Below are 21,330 nucleotides of genomic sequence, written 5' to 3'. Positions count from 1 at the left end.
TTTTTAAATGTTGGTTGTTGTTTTATCAACAGTGACATCTCTTTCCAGAGTTACTCTGGATAGTCCACACACATCACTGTGAACAGCTTTCATTGGAATTTTACTTTCCTTAAGTGTTTGTAGCAATGAAGTCGTTTTTTAACGATGTAAACAATGGACTTTTTTTTTCACTCTCATTGTCTTGTGGTGATGAAAGAAATCTTCAAAACCTTGCCAGTTACATTGAAACACCATCCCTTCAGAAAGGTCACATGGTGAATGTGTTACAGTGATACAACATTAGCATTCATTTAGAGTCGTGTTGCCCTGGCAAGTGATAAGTCCAATATTCACTCGGCATTCAGCTCTGTTTTGGTCTCCATTGAGGCATATAGCTGGCTTTTTAGCTGCTAAATGCTGTTCACTAGATTTGGTGCTGGGCAGGGAGCGTATAGGTTCATCAGCTTGAGCTTTGAAAGAGAACCGGAACACAAAACCAGCTAAAAGATGCTGAGATGCCTCTCAGAGCCGTGGGGAACTGTTCGGTGATAATTCTCTGTCTCACTTTTGCATTAGGCCTACATGTAGTCATTTGATGCATTTTTAATACAAAGATATCGTTTAATGCAGCTTTGTACCTAAAGTATTTTCATGGTTAGATAAGAGGGGTTATGTTTTTTAACGTAATTTATGTGACCAGACCCTTTAAAATGATGACCGCATCCCAAGCAGCTTCATTTCCCTTTGTGTCCTGCCATGGTGAACTTAAATGAGATGCAAAGCGCATTCGTCGCCGCTAGGTGGTAACGCTGTCCAGTACATGAGAAGTTGTATGGCTGTTGAACACACAGCGTCCCTCACTGGGTCTGTGTCCTGCCCTTATGTAAATGACCCGTCTCGCCTGCTTCCATTTTGTCTGTCTGCCCCCCCCCACCACCGCTCCCCTGAGAATGTGAGCTCCTCCAACCAGTGGTGTGTAAAGAGAAGTGTGTGTGTGTTTGTGTGTGTCAGAGCTGTCATGACCAGACAGCAGAGGATGGAGATCTAAGCAGGAAAGCAGATGGAATGAGGCACAAGGACTGCTCCCATCAGTACACACACACACACACACACACACACACACACACACCCATTGGCCTATGGACCAGCTGTTGTCCTTTTACTGCAACTGTCTGAGGTGACTCCATGTCCTCTTCTCTCTCTCTCTGTCTCTCTCTCTCTGCCCTGGATTAGATGCATTTCGTAGTCATCCTGGGAGCTGAGAGGTAAACAGTGGGGCTAATTGTTTTGACATACTGCTCTTTGTTTTGGCCTCCTGGTGCTAATCAACCACTCTGCTAATAAGTCTGCCTGGCAAGGAAAACACAACTGTGTTTAGGCTGGGAGGAAGTAAAAAAGAACCCCAAAAAAAGAAAAAGGGACAGGTGCTGCAGTCATAGTTGCAGTCCACATGTGCTCGTCATCCAGAGTTCCCACAGTGCTGCTGTGGCTGGATAGCACCCTGCTCAGGTGTGAATCTATTTATCCTCATTAACGAGAGTCTCCCCAAAGTCAGCCAATTAACACGCTGCTCCTAATGAAGCCATTAGCTGTCAGATGAGGTAGAGGCAGTGCTTGTCATCAGTCCACTGTGTGGATAGTTTGTGTGTGTGTGTGTGTGTGTGTGTGTGTGTGTGTTTGTGTGTGGTTGTGTGTATCCACTCTTGCTGCTAATAAAAGCAAGAGAATTAATGGAGTGAGCGTGTGTGATAATGAGTTAATGTGGAACAAGCAGGACGAGCAGTGATCAGCCCTCTGTCTCAAATGAAGATATCAGACACAGTGATTTACTCTCTCAGTGCCATAAACAGGCTTTTCTCCTCTCACATATACCACTCGTTTGTGTGTGTGTGTGTGTGTGTTTAATAGACATGCTGGCTGTGTAAGAGGGATGGCGAAAAGCTTCTTTCTAAACACAGAGCACGCTACTTGGCTCTGTGGTTTTTGAAATAAGACCTCTTGACTGCAGGTGTGCAGCCATGTGTGACCACTTAACATCCCTTTAAAGTTCGCAGGAGTGTCACCCTCAAAATAACAAACTATGGATGTCCACGTTCCTTAATGGAGCCATCATACGGCACAACCTTAATGTGAATTTTAATTGTCAAAGTAATTGCAAAGACATGAATGACACAGCTTTGACAATAAGAACAATAGGATCACAGAGGCAGCTGTTCCACTGACACCAGTTTTTACATTTAACTGTTTGTTTGTGACTGACAATAAAAATCAGAGAAAGGCCTAACAGGTTTCTGAGAGCCTGCACTGATCTGAGGGGGTGAAGAATCTCAAATAGAAAAAAAAGTGAATTTTAGATTTTACCACTGGCAACAAAGAATTACGCTTACTTTCACTGTGATTTTTCCGATAGACTTTCCTATTGGGATCCCCTTTGGCTGGATGTAGCCTGCTGTAGCCTTTATCTAACTTGATTTTATATTATGCGTTTAATCCTATTGCAGATTCTTCAGTCTTAAGTCTTCTTCAACAGCCCCTCCCCTCCCCTACTCATCCATCCTGCTTTCTTTTCTCCTCTGCTCTCAGTTACTCCGCAATTGATTCTGTCCTCTATTACACCATCATTACCAACAGTATAATGCCCTCCAGTGATCAGTTATCAAGTTTGCTCAAATTCACTTTGAAGTTGTGTCAGTGCCCTACTGTAGAACGGCCCCTTGTTTTTCAGCATGGATGCATGAAATTTCAAATGGGCAGCTTTAAGCCCAAATAGGCATACACCGAAAATGTGGTGAATCAGACATGCATCCTGCAACAAGTGGGAAAGCAAAGCATTACCAAAAACATCTGTAATTCCAAAACAAATTAAAAACCCACCATACTGTCAGGCCAAGGGAGGACACAGGACAGTTACCACGTCACTGGTAATCTTCTGATTTCAGGACACATTCAAGAGTTGGTATTAACGGGACGTCCTGTATGCATCTGCTATATGTGTTGCCAACACATATAGCCCACCTGATCCACCTCTGACATTAAGTTTTTATCTGCACATAAAAACTGTGTTACTTTAGTATATTGACCTCTGGAAGTATTGGAACTTTGGTTTTTAAAGTGACCTTTTTTTTAAGGGAATTTGGTTGCTTCAAGAAAATGTTTTGTTAATTTGTGAATGCTTACAGAATATCTTGTTAGAAATTCTAATTTGCTAAATGTAACACACCCGTTTGATGAAATACTACTGCATAACTTTATGAGACTCAAAACTTCATATATCTATTTTATAAGAAAATATTTTCCTATTAAATACATGTTTATGTTATTATTTTCTGTTCATTTGGTTGGTTTTTACTTATGGTTTCAGTAATTTATTAATGTTTTAGTGTTTTTTTTTAATACATTTAAAGTATGTTTTAACACAGTGGTTCCTAAACCTGGGTCATCTGCAACCCCAAAGTTCATTCTTAGAGGTAAAGAAATTATTAACAGGATATGAAAGCAAAAAAACAAACAACCAAACAAAAAAAAACAAATAACATTTCTGCTACACAACTAAATTCCTCTAATCCATCTGCTTTTTCTTCTGAATTACTGGACATTTTGAGTGTTTTAAGGCCTAACAATTTTTTATTTTTTATCAAAACAAGAGGGTTTCTTTGGTTGGACTCATCACCACTGGTAGAGAGATATAGATATATACCTATAAGATATATATAAGTTATAACACAAGACAAGGATCAGACCTGTAGCAGCCTGACAGAAAGGGGTTTGACAACTTGTAGGACCTTACAGTTATCTTATGGTGGAAGTGAGACTTGGTAAAAGATAAAGGAGTGATGTTGTTTTGATGATTTTGTAAACTTAAAGTATAAAAGAAGAGACAGAATTGGTGAAGTCCAAAAGTCACACAACCATGTGGCCGACTTGCAGCCGATATTGATTATTCCCATGTATGAATGCTCTTATGTGGGCTGCTGTTTCGTTCCCATCTGTGTTCTCAGTACGGCATCCAGACTGCAGCCCTCTGCTTCCCCCCTTTCCAATTAAAGAGAAATGTGATGTCGGATGTCCTCTCTTTGACCTCCTGCCATGCCAGTTTTACTGCAAACACTGTATCTCACTAACTTTTTCTCTGCTTTCTCAGAAATGTTGGGCTACCCTGCTTTGAAGTTACTGCTCTTTTATCCTGATGATGTGTTTTATTCATTTTATTGACCTTCAGCTATGTATATATATATATATATATATATATATATATATGTATGTATAGAGAGAGAGGGAGAGAGATATTAAAGCTTGGGGAAAATAACACCATTAATAAAAGCTTTGGAAAACAATTTATTTAGAAGAATTTGGTAACCACCTTTTTTAATCAATTTTGATTTCATAACGTTCAACCAGAGTCTTTGAAACAGGATACATAATAAACTCAAGAGAACAGAAGGTTTGAGGTGAGATGCACTTAAGAAAAAGGTGTGAGTCGGCCGCTCCCATTATTACCCGCCAGTAAACAACTCACTCATCCTCCCAAATTGCTACTACACAAGTCCCTACTTCTGCTTCTCTATTGTTGCTGTCCTCATCCGACAGGACAGCAACAATCAGCCCGCTCTTTCTCAGGATCTGATTCAGAGGCTCGATTATCTGCTAGTGCAAAAATAATTACCTGAAGTTCATCATTTAATACTTCACCTTGCACCTGTTATATTTTCCTCACTTAAGTCATTCATTTTCTCACAAGTAAGCAATTTATGTTGGGGGTATCAGTTGCTCTGTAAAGATACATTTGCAGGCTGCTAGTAAAAATGTTTAAGCATCCTGACTCCACACTGAAGCAGTATGAGGTGGAAGAGGCTCAAGGATACTGCAGTGCTGCTCTGGACCTTGGCTTGCTTAGCTTGTTTGCTAGGCTGCTGGCTCCTCTTCCATCCAGGGGCACCCCTCCACCCCCAACCCCCAGAAATCAGGGATTATTTCGAACTAAAATAGATGGATGGAATCAATCAGCCATGGCTTTACTTTTCTCTTCTTCTACATAACCGCCCCCCTTTCACCTCCACCCTCACACCCTTTTCTCTCTCTCCCTCTCTCTCTCTGTCTCCCCCACCCCCCTCTCAGGGCTGCAGACTGAGGAGATGCATAAATTCAGACACATTAGTATTCCAGTCAGGCTCTCCATTTCAAGGCAAGGCCTAGCACCCTTCCGCCTCTCCTCCTCGCCTCTCTCCCCTCCTTCACTCTCCCTCTCCAGCTCTATTTTTGAATCATTTAAGCAGCACTGCATATAGGCCCACTTATTTCCAAACCATCCCTAAATTATTTTTAGGCATTATGAATTTTTTGTGGGGGGGAATGTAGCTGTATTTTGCCCTTGCACGGCCAATTATACGCAGCTGTAGTCTTTGAAATGAGATTCATCTGCTTCTGATTGTGTGTGTCTGAGTGTGTGTGTGTGTCATTGTGTTTTGCTGTCAGGCACAGCGGCCCAGGCGATAAATCACGCATGTCTGATTGAGGAGGGCAGAGGGCCCGGACAATAACAGTTCAGTGGAACTGCTGGAGAAAGCGTCTCAGTTTGCTGTGATCCGTAGAGCCTGCAGACCTGCAGCCAAGGTCCTGTTGAACCACTGGATGTTTTACAGCTGTTAGTTACATGAAAAACTTGGAAAAAGTTGCCTTTTGACATGACATTGAAGCTGACTGAAGGTTATGCTGCTTAAGCATATGCGTACTCGTGTATATGAATACACAAATGAAGCATAATTGTCTCTTTAGTATAACTATAATCAGTCACAATTTTAAATTGAACCCAAGGAATATTTAGTGAACAAAAATAAGCCTATTGCATTATAGTATTGCTGTCACAATTTTATAATAATAATATAATAATAATAATAATAATAATAATAATAATAATAATAATGTATTATTTTAAGCATTGGCTATTATTGTAAATATTCAATATTCTTTTATCAGAGGTTGAATTCTGTTTTGGACAGTGAACAGTTGTAGCAAGAAATTGTTTATTACAACATACATAGTTTATTTCAAAACATAATACAAGCTTTATACTGAAAATAAATAATTACTTGAGCTGTCATCGAAATTTGGAATAAAACCGCCGAAACAGTTCAATCTTACTGAAAATATTGTTGTGTTTTTTTACATTGCTAATTAAGTGCATGAATAACTAAGAGCATTTGTTTAAATTAATGACTTCAAAAGGGTAATATATAAAACTGTACAATATTCGAAAAAATACTTAAGAAATAAACCAATAACAGGAGTATTTAAGATTATAAAATTTTGATACTGAACGTACAATAAAATTATAGGCAGGTGTATAGCGTCGTCAACCCCTCTTTCTATTCTCGGCTCTATTTCAGAGTCCACACAGTTTATATGGTCGAAGATGATTAAAATCAAATAAATGAATTTATAAATAGCTGTAACTGTGTGTGGCTTCATAAGCTACAGGCCACAAGGGAGGAATTTAATAAAAATAAAAAATAAACTCCAAGTGCTATTATGTTGGTAGCAATACCTCTACAACTGGACTGAGGGCCTATATTTGCATATGCAAAAATAATTACAGATCTGCTACGAGTATGTTACAAAATAATGAACGCAAATGTGATGAGAACTAAAGCATTTTGTAAGCCCGAGGGAAGTATGGGGTGGACTGTAAAATGGCCTCTGGTGCTGCAACAAATCAATTAAGAAAAGTGATATTATTCTTTGTTTCACTCCGCTGATCATACAACACAAATATGTGAGAGACGTCCAAACAAATCAAAAACAACAGACATCAGTCCCATCCTATCATTATTACCGAGCTGATGAGAAGTGGTGACACAAACCAAAGGCGCTGGCAGGTTATTAGGCACATTTTGTATTTATATCCATGATGTAGAAAATAATTTGGCGGGCTCCAAAGGTGATCTGAAATGTGAAGTTTGATATGCCGCTATAGAATAATGCCCTCATAACAGTTAGAAAATGACGAAGGCTGAACAGGTATCTCTGTTATTGTTATTGTCGTGTTTCAGTGCTGGAGGCATCTGGAGGAGTCTGTGCCGGGACAGGCGCGGGGGCTTGGAGGTGCCACCGCGCCCCTTCGCTCGAGAGTCTGTGCCGGGGGATTCCTCCCGGTGCTTCGGTCAGAGATCATGGCACGAGGAGGCGTCTCCCGCGCTCCCGCTGTGAGAATAGGGTCCCTCGTGTGGCGGCGCCTCTCCCGGCGGCGTCATGCGCTTCTCCTTCTGCCTCCGGTTGCAGAACCACACGCGCACCACCTCCTTCTCCAGCTGCAGCGAGTCCGCCAGCGAGGTGATCTCCTGCGCGGAGGGTTTGGGACACTTGAGAAAGTGCGTCTCCAGAACCCCCTTCACGCTGACCTCGATGGACGTCCTCTTCTTCCTCTTCCTCCCCTGAGCTGCTATCTTGTCTATACTGCTAGAGCTACCTGTGGTCGAGTCTGCCTCCTCCAGCCACTTGTTCAGCAGCGGCTTTAGTTTGCACATGTTTTTAAAGCTCAGCTGCAGAGCCTCGAACCTGCAGATGGTGGTTTGGGAAAACACGTTACCGTACAGCGTGCCCAGAGCCAAACCCACGTCCGCCTGCGTAAAGCCCAGCTTGATTCTCCGCTGTTTGAACTGCTTGGCAAAGTGCTCCAGCTCGTCCGAAGTCGGCGTCTCCTCGTCGGAGTGATCGTGGCAGTGGTGCCCGCCGAGGTCGCTGTGCTCGGGGCTGAGTGTGTCCCTGAGGCCCGGGTGCATGCCTTGGCCCTGCGGGTTGGGTGGAGGTGTGAGGCCACCGTGGTCCAGCATGCCGTTGACAGTGAAGCCCGTCTGGGAGTAGATATTGATCTGCTGCCCGCTTGTGATGGAGGAGTTGTGGGACACCGGAGTTCCCCAGGCTCCCGGGTGGTTGCCATGGTTGTTGTGATGAGGAGAGTGATGCGCTACGTGCGGGGAACGGTGATGGATGATGCCAAGCTGCAGGTCCTCTCGGCCTGGTTTTACGTCCTGCTGCTCCATGTTGGCCGACCAGGGGCTGCCCTCCGACAGACTGCTCGCCCAGTGGTGCCCGAGGGGGTTCCCGTTACTCTGGACGCTCTGCAGGTAGTCACTCTGTAGGAGTTTCTGGTGTCCTCTGTAGGGGCTAGCAGGCTGCATGGCCTGGCTGTCCGGGTGGATCATGGGGCTGGAGCTGAGCAAGGTGTAGGGGCTGGAGGCAGCTGTGGCCATGCTGGCTGCTGAACCCCACTAGTGCTACTGAAGCGAGGGAGCAGTTCAGCCTCTGACATCTCCCTCTCTCTGGAGTCTCTGCAGCGGCCTGTCACTGACTGACAGCCTCCACCACCACTCACAGACCGACGGAGACGCAGTGACGACGCATGTCGACCAATGACAGCGCAGATACCCGAACCTCAGCCTCTGAAAGCAGAGCTGCGGATGGGAAAGGGTTAAAGGCAGTCGAACCGGAAGTGAGTGGGAATGCTGGTCCAGTGAGTATGGCTGTAGAACGATGTGCGCGTGGAGCGCAGTTCCTGTTTATTAATTAAAGTTTCCAACTGATTTACGCACGGGTTTATTGCTGCTCCTGTCACCCTTGAGCGCGTGCGAAGGAGGAGATTAAAGCGCAATGGCATTTACGTGCCAGCACTTAATTTAGAAGGATACAATCAAACCAAGAGCAGTTCTCACTGCTAATCATTAACTTTTAAAGAATACTTCCTCAGGTGTTTATAGAATGAGCTTCTTAAGATAGTGTTTTACGCAAAAGTGTTTAAAGCACAGGACATTCATCATTACCCTTTTTAGTCCCACAAAAATCATGGGCTTATATTCTAATTTAAAATAGGATTTCCACAAGATATTGAAATTGTAACATTTCTCTTACAGCCCAACTCACACAATTTGCTCTTATACAGGGAATCGTGTGTCTTTACAACCTAAAACATTTTTCGAAGTAGTAAATGTGTTATTACGCACTCATACTTCCAGTCTTTAAGAATCTCATCAGGTCCTCTCGGAGATGAAAAAGCTCTCTCTGCATATCCGAGAGGTAACTTAGCTGCGTAATTATATTTGCCATTAGAAGACTGCGTCCCAGGGTCCTTATTGGTTTGAAATTCCATTAAATATATTGCCCGAGCTCCCAGGTTAAGCTTGATTTAAATTTGCATACATTTTCATACATTGAGTAGAAATAAAAGAAGGCTGCAGCCACCAGAAAGTCATTAAAGAGCGCTGAGCCGAGGAGCTGCTTGCGGAGACAGCGACTGGGAAGAGGCCGGAGCAGGTGAGCTGACCGGGGGGCTGGATGTGTGGACAGAGCCGCTGGAGGGTGGACAGGGCCTCGGCAACCGGGGGAATGACAGACAGCGGTAGTGAAGGTGTTGAGTCAGTATCTAGCCTCGCGTAGTTGTCGCCGATAGGCCTGTAGATGGATGGGAATAATTCACCAGATGTAGGATATTTCTGTTGTTGTGTTCTTATTCTAATCCCAGAGTGGTGTTTTGTGTCAATTCCTAGTTTACTCGTTGATGCTTCATTAAAGTGACTGAATATTTGATGTGAATGGCAGGGATGTTGTAGTGGCCTGGTATGCTGAACTAGATTGCTCCGTTTGAGTCGTTATGGGATGAAATTATGCAGAATTGTATGCAAAAAGAGTAGTACAACACAGTGGTAGTGGTGTTATTTCAACACAATTCCTGAATTTCCTCGCCAAAGCGAATTGATTTTGTAGTATGAATTCTTAAAGAAAAATGTAACTGGTTTGTTTAAATCTGAGCCTGTAGAGCCGATATTCACAGAATCCGAGGTTTTAAAATGGGCTTAACTGGTGCCAGGCGCGGGATCGCTATAAAAAAAAATAGTTTCAGCATAAATATATTTTTTTGTTTCCTTACAAAAATAAAGTGCATTATTGGGGCACATGAAGCAGACAGGAGAGGGACTTGGAGAGGGGGTTGTATTGCTCTCGATAGTCTAAGTTTCTAAGTGTAACAGATGCTTCTCTAGAAACGCTCCTTGTGCTGATTCCTTTTATTCACATCAACATTTTTCTGCAGTCGAGCGCGTTTCCATAGCGAGGCGAATAAAAGGCAAATCCCAGCTCCGCGCCTCCAATAAAGAGCCCATTCACAGATAACCCGAGCCAGCCCTGCTACACTTACACCATGCAGCACTGCAGGCTCTCTCTGCTGAGGTGCAAATTACTGCGAAATAACACAAACTAAAGAGTCGTAATTTCTTCAATTTTGTCTTTATAAAATGGCAGTTTATGGTTGTTTGTGATGTTTGTTTTAGCTGCTTATAGGTGTTTGTTTGGCGGCTTTGAGTAAATCTTTTGGCAATTATATTCTAACCCAGATTATTTGCTGTAGGCAGTGTTAAATACGACGATTTGTTTACTATACACATACAGTAGTGATCTTCACGAAGCAGACAATTAAAAAAAAAAATGTATGGATGCCTTTTCCCTTGGAAAATCAGACCGTAGACTATCTTTCAGAGGGCCTATAACTTAACGCCTACATTTACATGGAATAGATGTAGTCCAAAAAAGTCATGAATATTAGTTATTAGTTATTAGTTATTCCGATTTCTTTTTTTCTGAAACTGCCTTCAATTGAATTTCAATTGAATTGAACTTCTAGCTGCAGGTTTGTAACATAGCCTACTTGTCATGGGCAATTTCAAAACAGGAGTATAGTTACATTTGGGGAGTAGGCTATTAGCTGGTTTAACTCATGTTGCCAGATCACCATGTTTCCATAGGTGAAAGAATAGACTAAGGACAAAAAATATCTATACTGTTCCTATTGAGATTTGGTCTGTCTGTCATTCTCAACGTTTGTCATTTTTGATAGGCTTTTTATTATATATTCTATCTCTCTGTAATAATTCAATTCAGGGGCACATTTTGCCGTTGTTTTTGTAGGTTCCTTTTTGAAAATGATTTTTTTTTTAATGTTAATGGAGTTCGTTATCCTGTGAAAGTCTAAATGGCAGCTCAGGGTGTTTTTGGAGAACACTTTTATTAATTTTTCTGTTTCATTAGACTTTGTTTCTTTTGCCTAAATGCTCCCCTCTCCAGTGTTCAGTGCAGCGGGCTGCAGTCTACAGATAAATCAGCTTTAGTCTGCTGTTGAGACAGCCTTGGGCCTCAGGGCGGGACGTGTCACTCGGTGTCATGACCTTTGAAAACTTTCCCCATGAAGCCTGAATCTCCGCTGCTGCGTGCCAGATATGGCCTCAAGTTAAAGATTTAACAAGTGAAACATATTAATCTGTCTTTGCTATCCTAATTATTTACGTGGGAAACGCAATCACTCCGGGCCTGTTTTGAACTGTCAAAAGAAGAAAACAGACTTTTACTTTCTAATTAACAACGCTATAATAAACACGCTTTATTAGACAATAAGCACAGTTTGCTTTTGCTAAATAGTTTAAGTGTTTCAATCCAAAGCCTTTGTGTCACTTCTGAGTTTAAACGCACTGGCTGTTTTCTCATCCCTGACACCCGTGACACACACTTCACCGGCTGCCGGACAGTAAAATCGATATTCCCATTTACCCGTGACGTCGCTAATAAAGGACAGTGACACCGTGTTTAAACAAGACGGACGTTCAAAAGCAGACCCGAAACTAATCTCACATCATGTCGGTGACAAGCCGTTTGTTTTCATCATCATCTTGAAACAAAAAACGTCTGGAGGTCTGTTTGTGATAGAGAAGTGCATGCTGTCCTACATGACCAGCTGTCAGTCATGTAAACCTCACCTCTGCCTGCCTCTGTGTGTCCCAGCAGGGGTGAAATACACTGGACACACCAATGACTGAATGTATATGAAACAAAAAATCCTCCCATGAGAGCACACAAGTGTAAATGTACATTCATAATGCATGAGGCCCGGCGCGTTTGTTTGGTCTGCAGTGCGAGACCTGGTTCAAGGGGTTTGTGTGTGTGAAAGTGTTTTAAGACTTTTTTTTTATTTATTTATTTTTTTTCACTTTTCAACAAGTTTAAAGTGAAATCCTCGGAAAGAAACCTACATAAAGCAAACGAATATAGGCCTATATGTGTCCTGCTCTGGCGACAAACTGATCCTTTTGGTTAAAACTGCACGAAATTTAGCGAGATAAACTTCATTCGTGACATTTAGGACACACATTTGCGTCCAATAAACGCACGACCGCAGCTTACAAAATGTGCGAGTCGTTCAGGAAATTTTAAGGCTGTTCTAACCGCACTGTCTTGAAATAATTCTACTTTCAAACAAGTAATAATGAATAAGTAATGAACACCAGATAACAGATGAACGAAGCTTTTCCTCATTCCGATTATCAGATATGTGTCATGTATTTTAATTAAGGATGAAAAACATGAAAACCCACCTGTGCATGTTTGTAAAAAAAAAAGGGTCTTACTTTGACTTCGGAATATATCGAAAATTGGATCATATAGACCTATGTGTGCACTTTATTGCACCATGAATAAAGCCGCACTTTCAGTCTTTGTTTAAGGATGGAGCTGGTGTAAAACATAAACTACAGAATGCAGTGGCAACCCTAGCACACTCCTGTTTGTACTGCAGATAAATACAGGTATAACAGATCCCAGGGAAAAGAATATAAAGTATGATATATGGTAATATGAATGAACTGTATTGCCATTTAATTGACTGCAGTGACAAGATCCTGACAGTGAAGATAGGCCTACACTTTAAACACAGTGGATTTTTATTTATTTATTTTATCATAAAGTTGTTTTCAATGTCAAAGTTCCTTCAACACTTATTTAGTTTCCTGGAACAGCTGAAAGACACTAAGAGCAGTTTGAAGCTTCAATTAAATGTCTTAGGTCTAGATATTTAGTATTCCAACTATGGTGCAAATGCCAGGGTAAAATTATTTTTGGTTAGTTAATTAGAAAATGAATTCAGTCAAAACAACACACAGGCCTGAGGTCAGAGAATCTCCCGGCTCCTGAAAAGGTTTCCCCCTTTTACAAACACCTCACTCGCACAAAAGCAGTCCTTGCAATATTATTTCTTATTATCTGCAAGAATTTGGAACACCTAAGAAATTGAATTTCACAAAATTGAAACTGTTAGTCCTTCATGCCTTCTCTCAAACAAAGTGAACGTTTGTTAGAGAGATTATTCACTGCTTGTGCGTGTGTGCGTGTGTGTGTGTGTGTGTTACAGGTGCTGTTTGTGGAAGAGGCTAGTTTATTGTCCCTGGGTAAGCGAAGGAGCCACGGTTGGTAAAAATCTACATAACATTACCATCTGTTCAACTTCAAACTGCTCAAACACACACACACACACACACACACACACATGAACACACAGTGTCATATAAACAGAGAGTGGTGAAGAAGAGTAGAGAGTCTATAGAAATGTAATGTATGCTCTTCAGCCCCTCTCCAGCTCCTTTTCCACATCCTCTTTCTTCTTCTCCTCCTCTGTGCTAAGAGCAGAGAAGAGCTCGGGGGTTGAGGCCTCTGCTGGCACCAACAAGGAAGAGAGAGGACTCGGGAGCAGAAAGAGGACAGACTTGTTGTGAAAACTTCTCTGCTGAAAATGTTTCTTTTCTGTCAGTGTTTAAAGAACAACCGTTGATTTTCATGTGTAATATCAGCAAGCTCTATGCCACAGCTAAATAACCAACCAACATACTTTCCCCCTGTGGCCCACAACCCCCCACTCGCACACACACACACACACGCACACACATGCACACACACACTCTCATATACACACACACACATACACAGGTCCCTCTGAAGGAGCAGGCGGAGCCGGCAGTTGCACATCTGCATTTCAAACACAGCCTCTCTGGGATTCATTATTAATTAGCCTGCTGAGCCCTGGAGGACTGGTGATGCTGCCATCACACCCACCCACACCCACACACACACACACACTAACACACAGACACACCACCTCGTGACCCCTTTGCCCCCTCTGCAATATAGTTAGAGAGTCCTCACCAGAATACTGAGCTGTACAGGAGCTTCCCTCCCTCCAATCACAGATCTTCCCCCGATTTCCAGACTTAATGTCTGTTAAAGGATGATGAATTACAGGAGTAGAGTCTGACTGTGTTTAAAACACCACATTCAGCTGAGTTGTTTAGTACAGCACCGTGCTAAATGATGTGACGAGATGACAGAAGTTCTTATCTTATTCTTACATCTTTTTATTCTTAACATTCATTTTGTCGTACAACCTTGTGTTGCATAATGGTAAACAAACTACCTTGATCACATCAATAAACGTCACAAAACTCATCTCTGCCTTTGTTTGCTTTATTCTTTGCTATTTGTGGGGAAATACGGTTGTTCCTAATTTATGTGTGTATGTGTGTGTGTTTCTCTGTGCATTAACCTCCACCAGCAGAAGAGGCAGATCAGAAAGACACACAGCGATTATGCATGGGGAATGTCTCCAGGGTCCAGGGAGAGAGAGAGAGAGAGAGACATCAAACGCACTGCAGTGAGAACCCTCTGTCCACAACGCACGTCCCACCGCTGCGCAAAGTTGGGGATGTGCAGTTTACAAAAATAAACACGATAGGAAGAAACAAGCGCACTGATGCGGGTTTCAGCCTATTATGTGCCTCTGCTGTTGCTCCCGGTTGCATTAGTATGCAGGGAGGAAAAACATTTGATGCTGAGATCATTCAAGAGCATCAGTTCGTGCGTGGTTTTCTGACATGTTTGTGACCGGATGGTGTGTTGACTGCAAATATTTGAACTCAGAATGTATCACCAAGCTTAAATGAAAGTTCTTTCCTTGGCCCTGAAAGATGGAGGTCGTTTTTTAATTGGTGGTTGATGGAGGAGACTATAATCCGTTCTCCTGCAACATGTGGCTCCATCCACCATAGTGGCTCAGATAATATTACCATGGCCACCGGGTCTATAGGTGGGCAGTCTGTGATCTCTCACTGCACATCAACACCTCACCGATTGGCCCGCTCAAGGCTATAACCTCTGATAGGGCAAGAGGCTCTGGCAGTAATTTGGACATAATTGCATGACTGAGCAGGACTCCATCATCACCTTCTGCCTCTGGAGTCTTCAATTTAGGCCTCACAGTGGCTGAAACTGCTGCTCAGCTGTCACCTTCTATCTCTATTCAAACTGATACTGCAGGAGAGTGAAACACACTCTCACACTGCAGCATCCCCTTGAGGATCAGTGCCTCTTGGACCAATTGGATCTGATTCAGAACCAGCAGAGGACCTCCACCGGGCACACACACTTCCTGGTTTTCGTAGAGAATTTTGGGGAGCGGCGCAATAGGATTTGCAGGGGGAAAAGACCAATTCTCGACAACACAGCGCAGCCTTTGTTAGATGTGTAATGAAGAATCTGGGGCAACTGAAGAATCTGCACAAATGTTGTTACAAGTTTTCGCTCCGAAAGGGGAACGAGAATTCCCTTTCGAGCGTTCCCCCTCGGCCCGCTCTTTCATTCAAAGGAATGTACATATGATTTTTGGTTTCATACCAATTCCACCTGGAGTCTCGAAGGGAAGAATAACAAATATGGGAAACATTTAATCCAGAATAATATGTTTATCCAGAGACCTGTGGACTTGGGGAGGAATGGACCCCCTCTGATGTGGTCTGCTGCCAGTGTGTGTGTGTTCACGCGGCCATTTGTGTGTGTGTGGGTTGCTGTGTGTTTGGGTTGGACGTGTGAGACGGGTGAAGAGACCCTCCACCCCCTGGGGCCAGGAACTCTGGGTGAGGAGGAAGAGAGATCTAACACACTCTCAGATTTCTAAAGTGTGTTTGTGTGTGAGCTTTTGTGTGTGTGATACAGGATGTGACAAAAGCTAAACAGCGAGTAAGTAGTTGGACAGAACTGAAGTGAAAACGAGACGCATCTCAGTTATGGTGGTGCTTCTCATAGAATTTTTTTTTCTTTTCCTGCAGGAAAGAAAATATTAATTTAGTCTTCCTAAACTTGCTCTGTATTTCTGCTAGTGAGGTTAAGTGTAGAGAAAATACTCTAAACTCAGACGTGTTTGCACAACCTTTGTTTAAAGGAAAAGTCTGATTTATTAGGTGAGGTACTTTCATTGTTTGATGTGTCATTTTTAAGACACCCAAGCAGCAAGATCAACATGCTAACGGTTCAGACAGATTATATAAAATATTTCAGATACAACTGCAAGTGAGTGCACCCAAATGATAGCAATAATCCCTTGTTGCAAAAGAAAACTGTATGCGCAGGGCCCACACAACTAAGTGTGGTAGGTCAAAGTTTAAACACTCTGAGTAATAATTTTACCCCTTTGCCTTTGATGTCCCTCCTAATTAGTTGGCTATCCTGAGTACCTTGATGACCTTGAGCTGATGGCAGTTTCACATATTGGCCCGCGTCCGAAAATATAAAAGTCATGATAGCAATCTTAGTAACCTAACAGTCCAATAATATGGGTAAGTTCTAGTCCAGTAACAATTGCAACAAAGAAAAAACATAATAAAATCTACCCAAAGAGATAAGTCCTGACTAGGGATAGAAGTAAGACTGTTTTTGATGAGGAAGGCGGGCAGATGTAAAGTTTGAAACTGTTTGACTATTAAGTGTCTTTGTGTTTGAAAAGAACAAAGTGCACAGCAAATTGAGAAGAGTTTAATTTTTGGTGTTAGTGAAATTTGAGTAAATGCAGAGTTAATCCTACTCTGATACAGACAGATCCATTATGCACTTGAAGTGTTAATGTCACCCCGCCCCCACTGCATAGGCCTGCACATACTGATTGGCTGAAGCCAGGAGAGTCTTCCTGAAAGTACCCCACTGACTGCTGGGAAACTGCCGGGACTGTGCTTTTGACCTGGGTCTAAACTTTAACACTGTTTGATTAGTAAATGGAGTAGTATCTGTCAGTGTTGTATTTTATTTTGATATTGCTCTGCTGGCACCTGGTCATTTTGCAATGGCAAGCCACCATAACTTTAACTCATGTCACCACACTGTTAGTAGTCCCCCTAATATACTGCCCCAGTTAGAAATGACTTGCACTGCATAATAAGTGTGTCTTTGTGATGATCTTTAAGTACAGTGTATGTTTCATTAAAGTACTAAGTTGTTAGTTAGGGTGTGCTTCTGTTCACATCATTACTGTCTTATTGTCTTCATTATCATTGAAAGTGATTATGTTACTCAATTTTTACAAGGTATCACTTGTATAATGTGTTAAAAATGTTAGCTTGACTTTACCTTGTTTTGTTTTTTGTAGCATAGCATAGTTCTTACATTTAGGTACCCTATACTCAAACATGTGGTGATACCTACTCAAACGAATACAGTGCAAATTGTTACCTCATTATATTGAGTAAATTCTACAGGTTGTTTCTTGCAGCGTACCATCCCTTATACACAGACAATTGGTTAAATAAAACTAACAAATTAACTACAACACTTAACAAAACACTGTAAATGTACTTACTGTATGTGTGTTTGTGTGTGCATATACTGTATGTACTCATGTCAAGTTGAAACATTTTCGACTTATGTTTAATCAGGTCTTTCCATTGACTTTGTATGCAATCATGCCGCCTCTAAAGTCTGGCAGACTTAATATAATAGGCAGCAGAATCTGCTATTTGATAAATTACAGCATTTTTTTAGTGGGTTCTCTGTTAGGAGTGGCAGTCTGTGTCCTTTGCCCTAATGAAGGTCATTAATTGAGGCATCAATGACAAAATACCTTTTAAAATCCATCACTGATGCATAGCACAAGCTTTGTGACACTTCTTGTAATCATTCCTTTAAAGCCATAATGTATAATGAACACTATGTCTAAATGACCTGAACAGTTAGACAAAGAGAGAAAGGCAGCAACGTTACATATCCCATGTCCAATAAGAGCTCAGAAGGTGTTGTCTGACACACTTGTTCTTTGTTTTCCCAGCTTTTAGCAATTACTTTGGCGAGTACAATGGTATCATAGAAATGATGGTAAAAACTACAGAAATAAGACCAAAGCTATTGTAAACAGGAATTTTCCTTTAAAAAAAGGTCACCATTGAGAACAATGTTATCATTATATCAGATAGGAAAGATACACAGAGCCAGCAATTCCTTTAGCAGACGCACATACACACACTGATGCATAAAAGTGACAATACTACTTCTACCACTAACTCTACTACTACTTCCAGCTTAGTGTGCCACAAAATCCTGCTCCCCTTCCTCATCTCTCTCTGTTCTCTCTCTCTCTCTCGCTCTGACTCCCTCTCTCTTTCCGTCTGAAAGAAGGTCTTATTGTGGCGATGTCAGCTGTCTCAAGGGCATCCAGAACAAAGAAGCTTTTTACCCCTCTGCATACCCCCCTCTCATCCTTCACTCTCTCACCTCTCACTCTCACTTCCCTCATTCTGACTCCCGGATCATGCAAACCTCTCATTTGTTTGACCGCCCCTCCCTTTCCCCCTCGCCTCACTTTTGTTTTGGCATTCTCGTGTGGGTGGGGTACTGTATAGCTGCTGGTGTGCACACTTGCAGGAGCAGGTTGAAGTAAATGAGATAACGATGGTACAGCATATTTGAGATTACTGTGCTGCGTGTGTGTGTGTGTGTGTGTGTGTGTGTGTGTGTGTGTGTGTGTGTGCGCGCATGTGTGATATACATCCTGTGTGTATCTGTGCCTGGCAGAGTATGGAGGCAGGAGGAGATGTATGAAGGCAGCAGCAGCTGGTGAAGATACACAATGTCAAGAGAGCTCAGAGAGACAGAGAGAGAGTACAACAGAGGATGCCTCCTTGGCCGACTGTGTGGAAGGGGGACAGTGGAGCATAACAAACAGGATCCACCTTTCTGCTTGGCTAATTTTCCCCATTAAAACAGCCCAGCATGAGCCTCAGCAGTCCACCAGCTGGAACAGAGGTTATTTTAGTGCCTGTCTTTCAGCGGGGTGTGTGCGCATTTGTGTGTGTGTCACTTGCATCTATTTTGGCGTGTGAGTCTGAGGTTTGGGGAGGCATAAAGATCTTCCATAGGAGCGGATTCAATTCACTGATATTAATTTCCTTCTCTGCAGTCATGCATAAACAAAGAAAATCTCCTCGGCTGTCTACAGTATGTGTTTCGCCCTGCTGCGCGTGCCTATAATGTGCTCGGCGCTGATATTGATGTATGTGCCCATATTTGCCCAGTCATCTCTTTATGTGGCTAGCCCTCCTCTCCTCTATCTCAGTCAGATCCTAAACTAATCCCCAACCCTGCTACTCTGACAAGAAAATCCCCTATTTTAATGCATGCACACACCCACTCTGTCTTCCTCACTTGCCCCCGGCCACACACCCCAATCACACACTCAGACACACACACACACTTTCTTTTTTATCCCTCTGTGTACCTGTACACAGCATCTCTCTCGGTCTCCTTACCTTTTAGTAAATTGGCCTTGTACACAAGTTACCATTTGTGATATTTGCTATATCTTCACAGTGTGGTGGTGTTTCTGGAAATTCACACTGTGATGAAATTTTGTCTTCTTCTTGTTCACACAAGGCAGAATTTGGCAGCACAGTGTCATTATGCTAGAGGCTGTCGGGAAATGTTAACCGAAATCTGTTACAGGCCATTTACTGTAACAAAACGGTAATCAGATAACAGACGTTTGTGATTTAGAAAAGGGGGGATGCATGTTGTGTTACTAAAACAAAGCATCAATAATGCTAACAAATATTTTCAAAGGGTCATAATGGTTGTAGATGATGGCTCACGCATTTTGCAGTATGAGAGTTGGAATACATTTTGTAACCGTGGAATCAATTTTGGAGGCAAAATAATGTAATAAAATGAACATGTTTTTCTTTCTTCAAGCTAATGAGTTTTGTTATTAAATGTTACACTAAGTAATCTGCCCTACAAAAGCAGAGAGCAGTAACGATAGAAGAAGCAGTAATATTGAGGGAAAATGGTTTCAAGTTCAAAGGCAGGCGGCGTAACGTAACAGATACAAAGGTTGTATGCAATGCCTTCACTGTATGCCTTTTTAGGCCAATTACTAGTCTATTATGTACCCCAAATCATTGCCACAGTAACAACCTAATATTTTACACCTAATCTTTGGATAATAGTCAGGAAATGCAAGAAGAACAGCATACCAAAATGTCTTTCAGCATAAAACGTTTGAACTAGTTTGTAACATTACATTGATTAGTAGAGCTCCAAGTCCAAAGAAAATAAACATTTCTCTGTTTTCAGTGTGTCTGTCCTTCTAGTATTAATATTTGTAATAAAGTCAGAATAATACATTAGATTATAACATAATAGATTAAAATATATGATTTTAATGTATCTTAACTGCACCACATAGCATGAATTTCACTACAGTTGAAGCTGACATGGCAGTTATGCTATGGCTACTCTGCTAAGCTAGATACCTTTAGTTTAGGTGTGTTTAGTTAGGTTTTTATTCTGCACCATGATGGGATACACAGCTTAATTTAGTAATATTAAATAACAAATTGATGCAGGTTCACAAAAATGGATGTTTTTCATTTGGGGAAAAATAATTAAGTAGCCTAAATTTAGTTTTAGCTTTTGCTAAAGCTAGCTGTGTCTATCTCACCAGCTAGTTTGGATTAACCTATCTCTCTTGCTTTTGTCTGATTGGCTGTCTTTCTGTGTGACAGTGTAGTAAGTGTGAAGACAGCTTTCAGAGTTCACTCCATTAGAGTCTGGTTACTTTGTCCAATTTGGCTTGGCTTTCATGGAAATTATACATTTCTATTGCATAATAATTTTATTTAAACACAACAAAGAGTTACATTGTGGTCTTTACTCAAGTTATAACAAATATATAGTTTCCTGGTAGTGCACAGTGTGGCCATGAACTGAATCAAATGCATACATACAAGTGGGTGCGGCCTTGGAGCAGTTTATGTGGTGTGGCCTAGAAGAGTGTATTCTCAGCCCTGCTGAACTTTCCCTCGAAAAATAACTGCCCAGGCACAGAAGTCAGACTGAAGGTTTAATTTATGTCCTTTTGGCTGTCAGGAAGCTTGCCAACTCCAGCCTGTTTGTATTTCACACTAATGGCTATAAAACATTTTATTTGTAATTTCTGTATTTTACAACATATCAACACTGATGATAAAACAATACTATTAAGCTGTAACAGGACTGAATACCATAACATATTATTTATGTTTGTTAATTCAGCCTGTCCAGACGACCAATTAAAGGGCATTGTACACATTTAATAATGTGACCATAATGGCTTATATCAGATAAGACACATACAAATACATGTACGAACATCCCATGTTTTGTGAGCTAAACAAATGAAAAAAGATAGATTTCATC

The 21,330-nt window shown here is 41.8% G+C and overlaps 1 protein-coding gene across 1 annotated transcript; it reads right to left on the bottom strand.

Annotated features, from left to right (window-relative positions):
* Window positions 1-5,939: 5,939 nt before the first annotated feature.
* LOC119888232 (POU domain, class 3, transcription factor 4-like) lies at window positions 5,940-8,574 on the bottom strand. The gene has a single exon (XM_038698710.1). The coding sequence runs from the start codon at window positions 8,223-8,225 to the stop codon at window positions 7,137-7,139; it is 1,089 nt and encodes a 362-aa protein (XP_038554638.1). The 5' UTR covers window positions 8,226-8,574; the 3' UTR covers window positions 5,940-7,136.
* Window positions 8,575-21,330: the final 12,756 nt, after the last annotated feature.

Source organism: Micropterus salmoides, unplaced genomic scaffold (genome assembly GCF_014851395.1).
Source record: "Micropterus salmoides isolate LMB-PRFRI ecotype aquatic unplaced genomic scaffold, ASM1485139v1 Ms_hic_scaffold_5, whole genome shotgun sequence".
In the NCBI taxonomy this organism is placed as follows: Eukaryota; Metazoa; Chordata; class Actinopteri; order Centrarchiformes; family Centrarchidae; genus Micropterus; species Micropterus salmoides.
The sequence above is the reverse complement of the archived record's forward strand: the minus strand, read 5'-3'. Positions and strand labels throughout refer to the sequence as shown.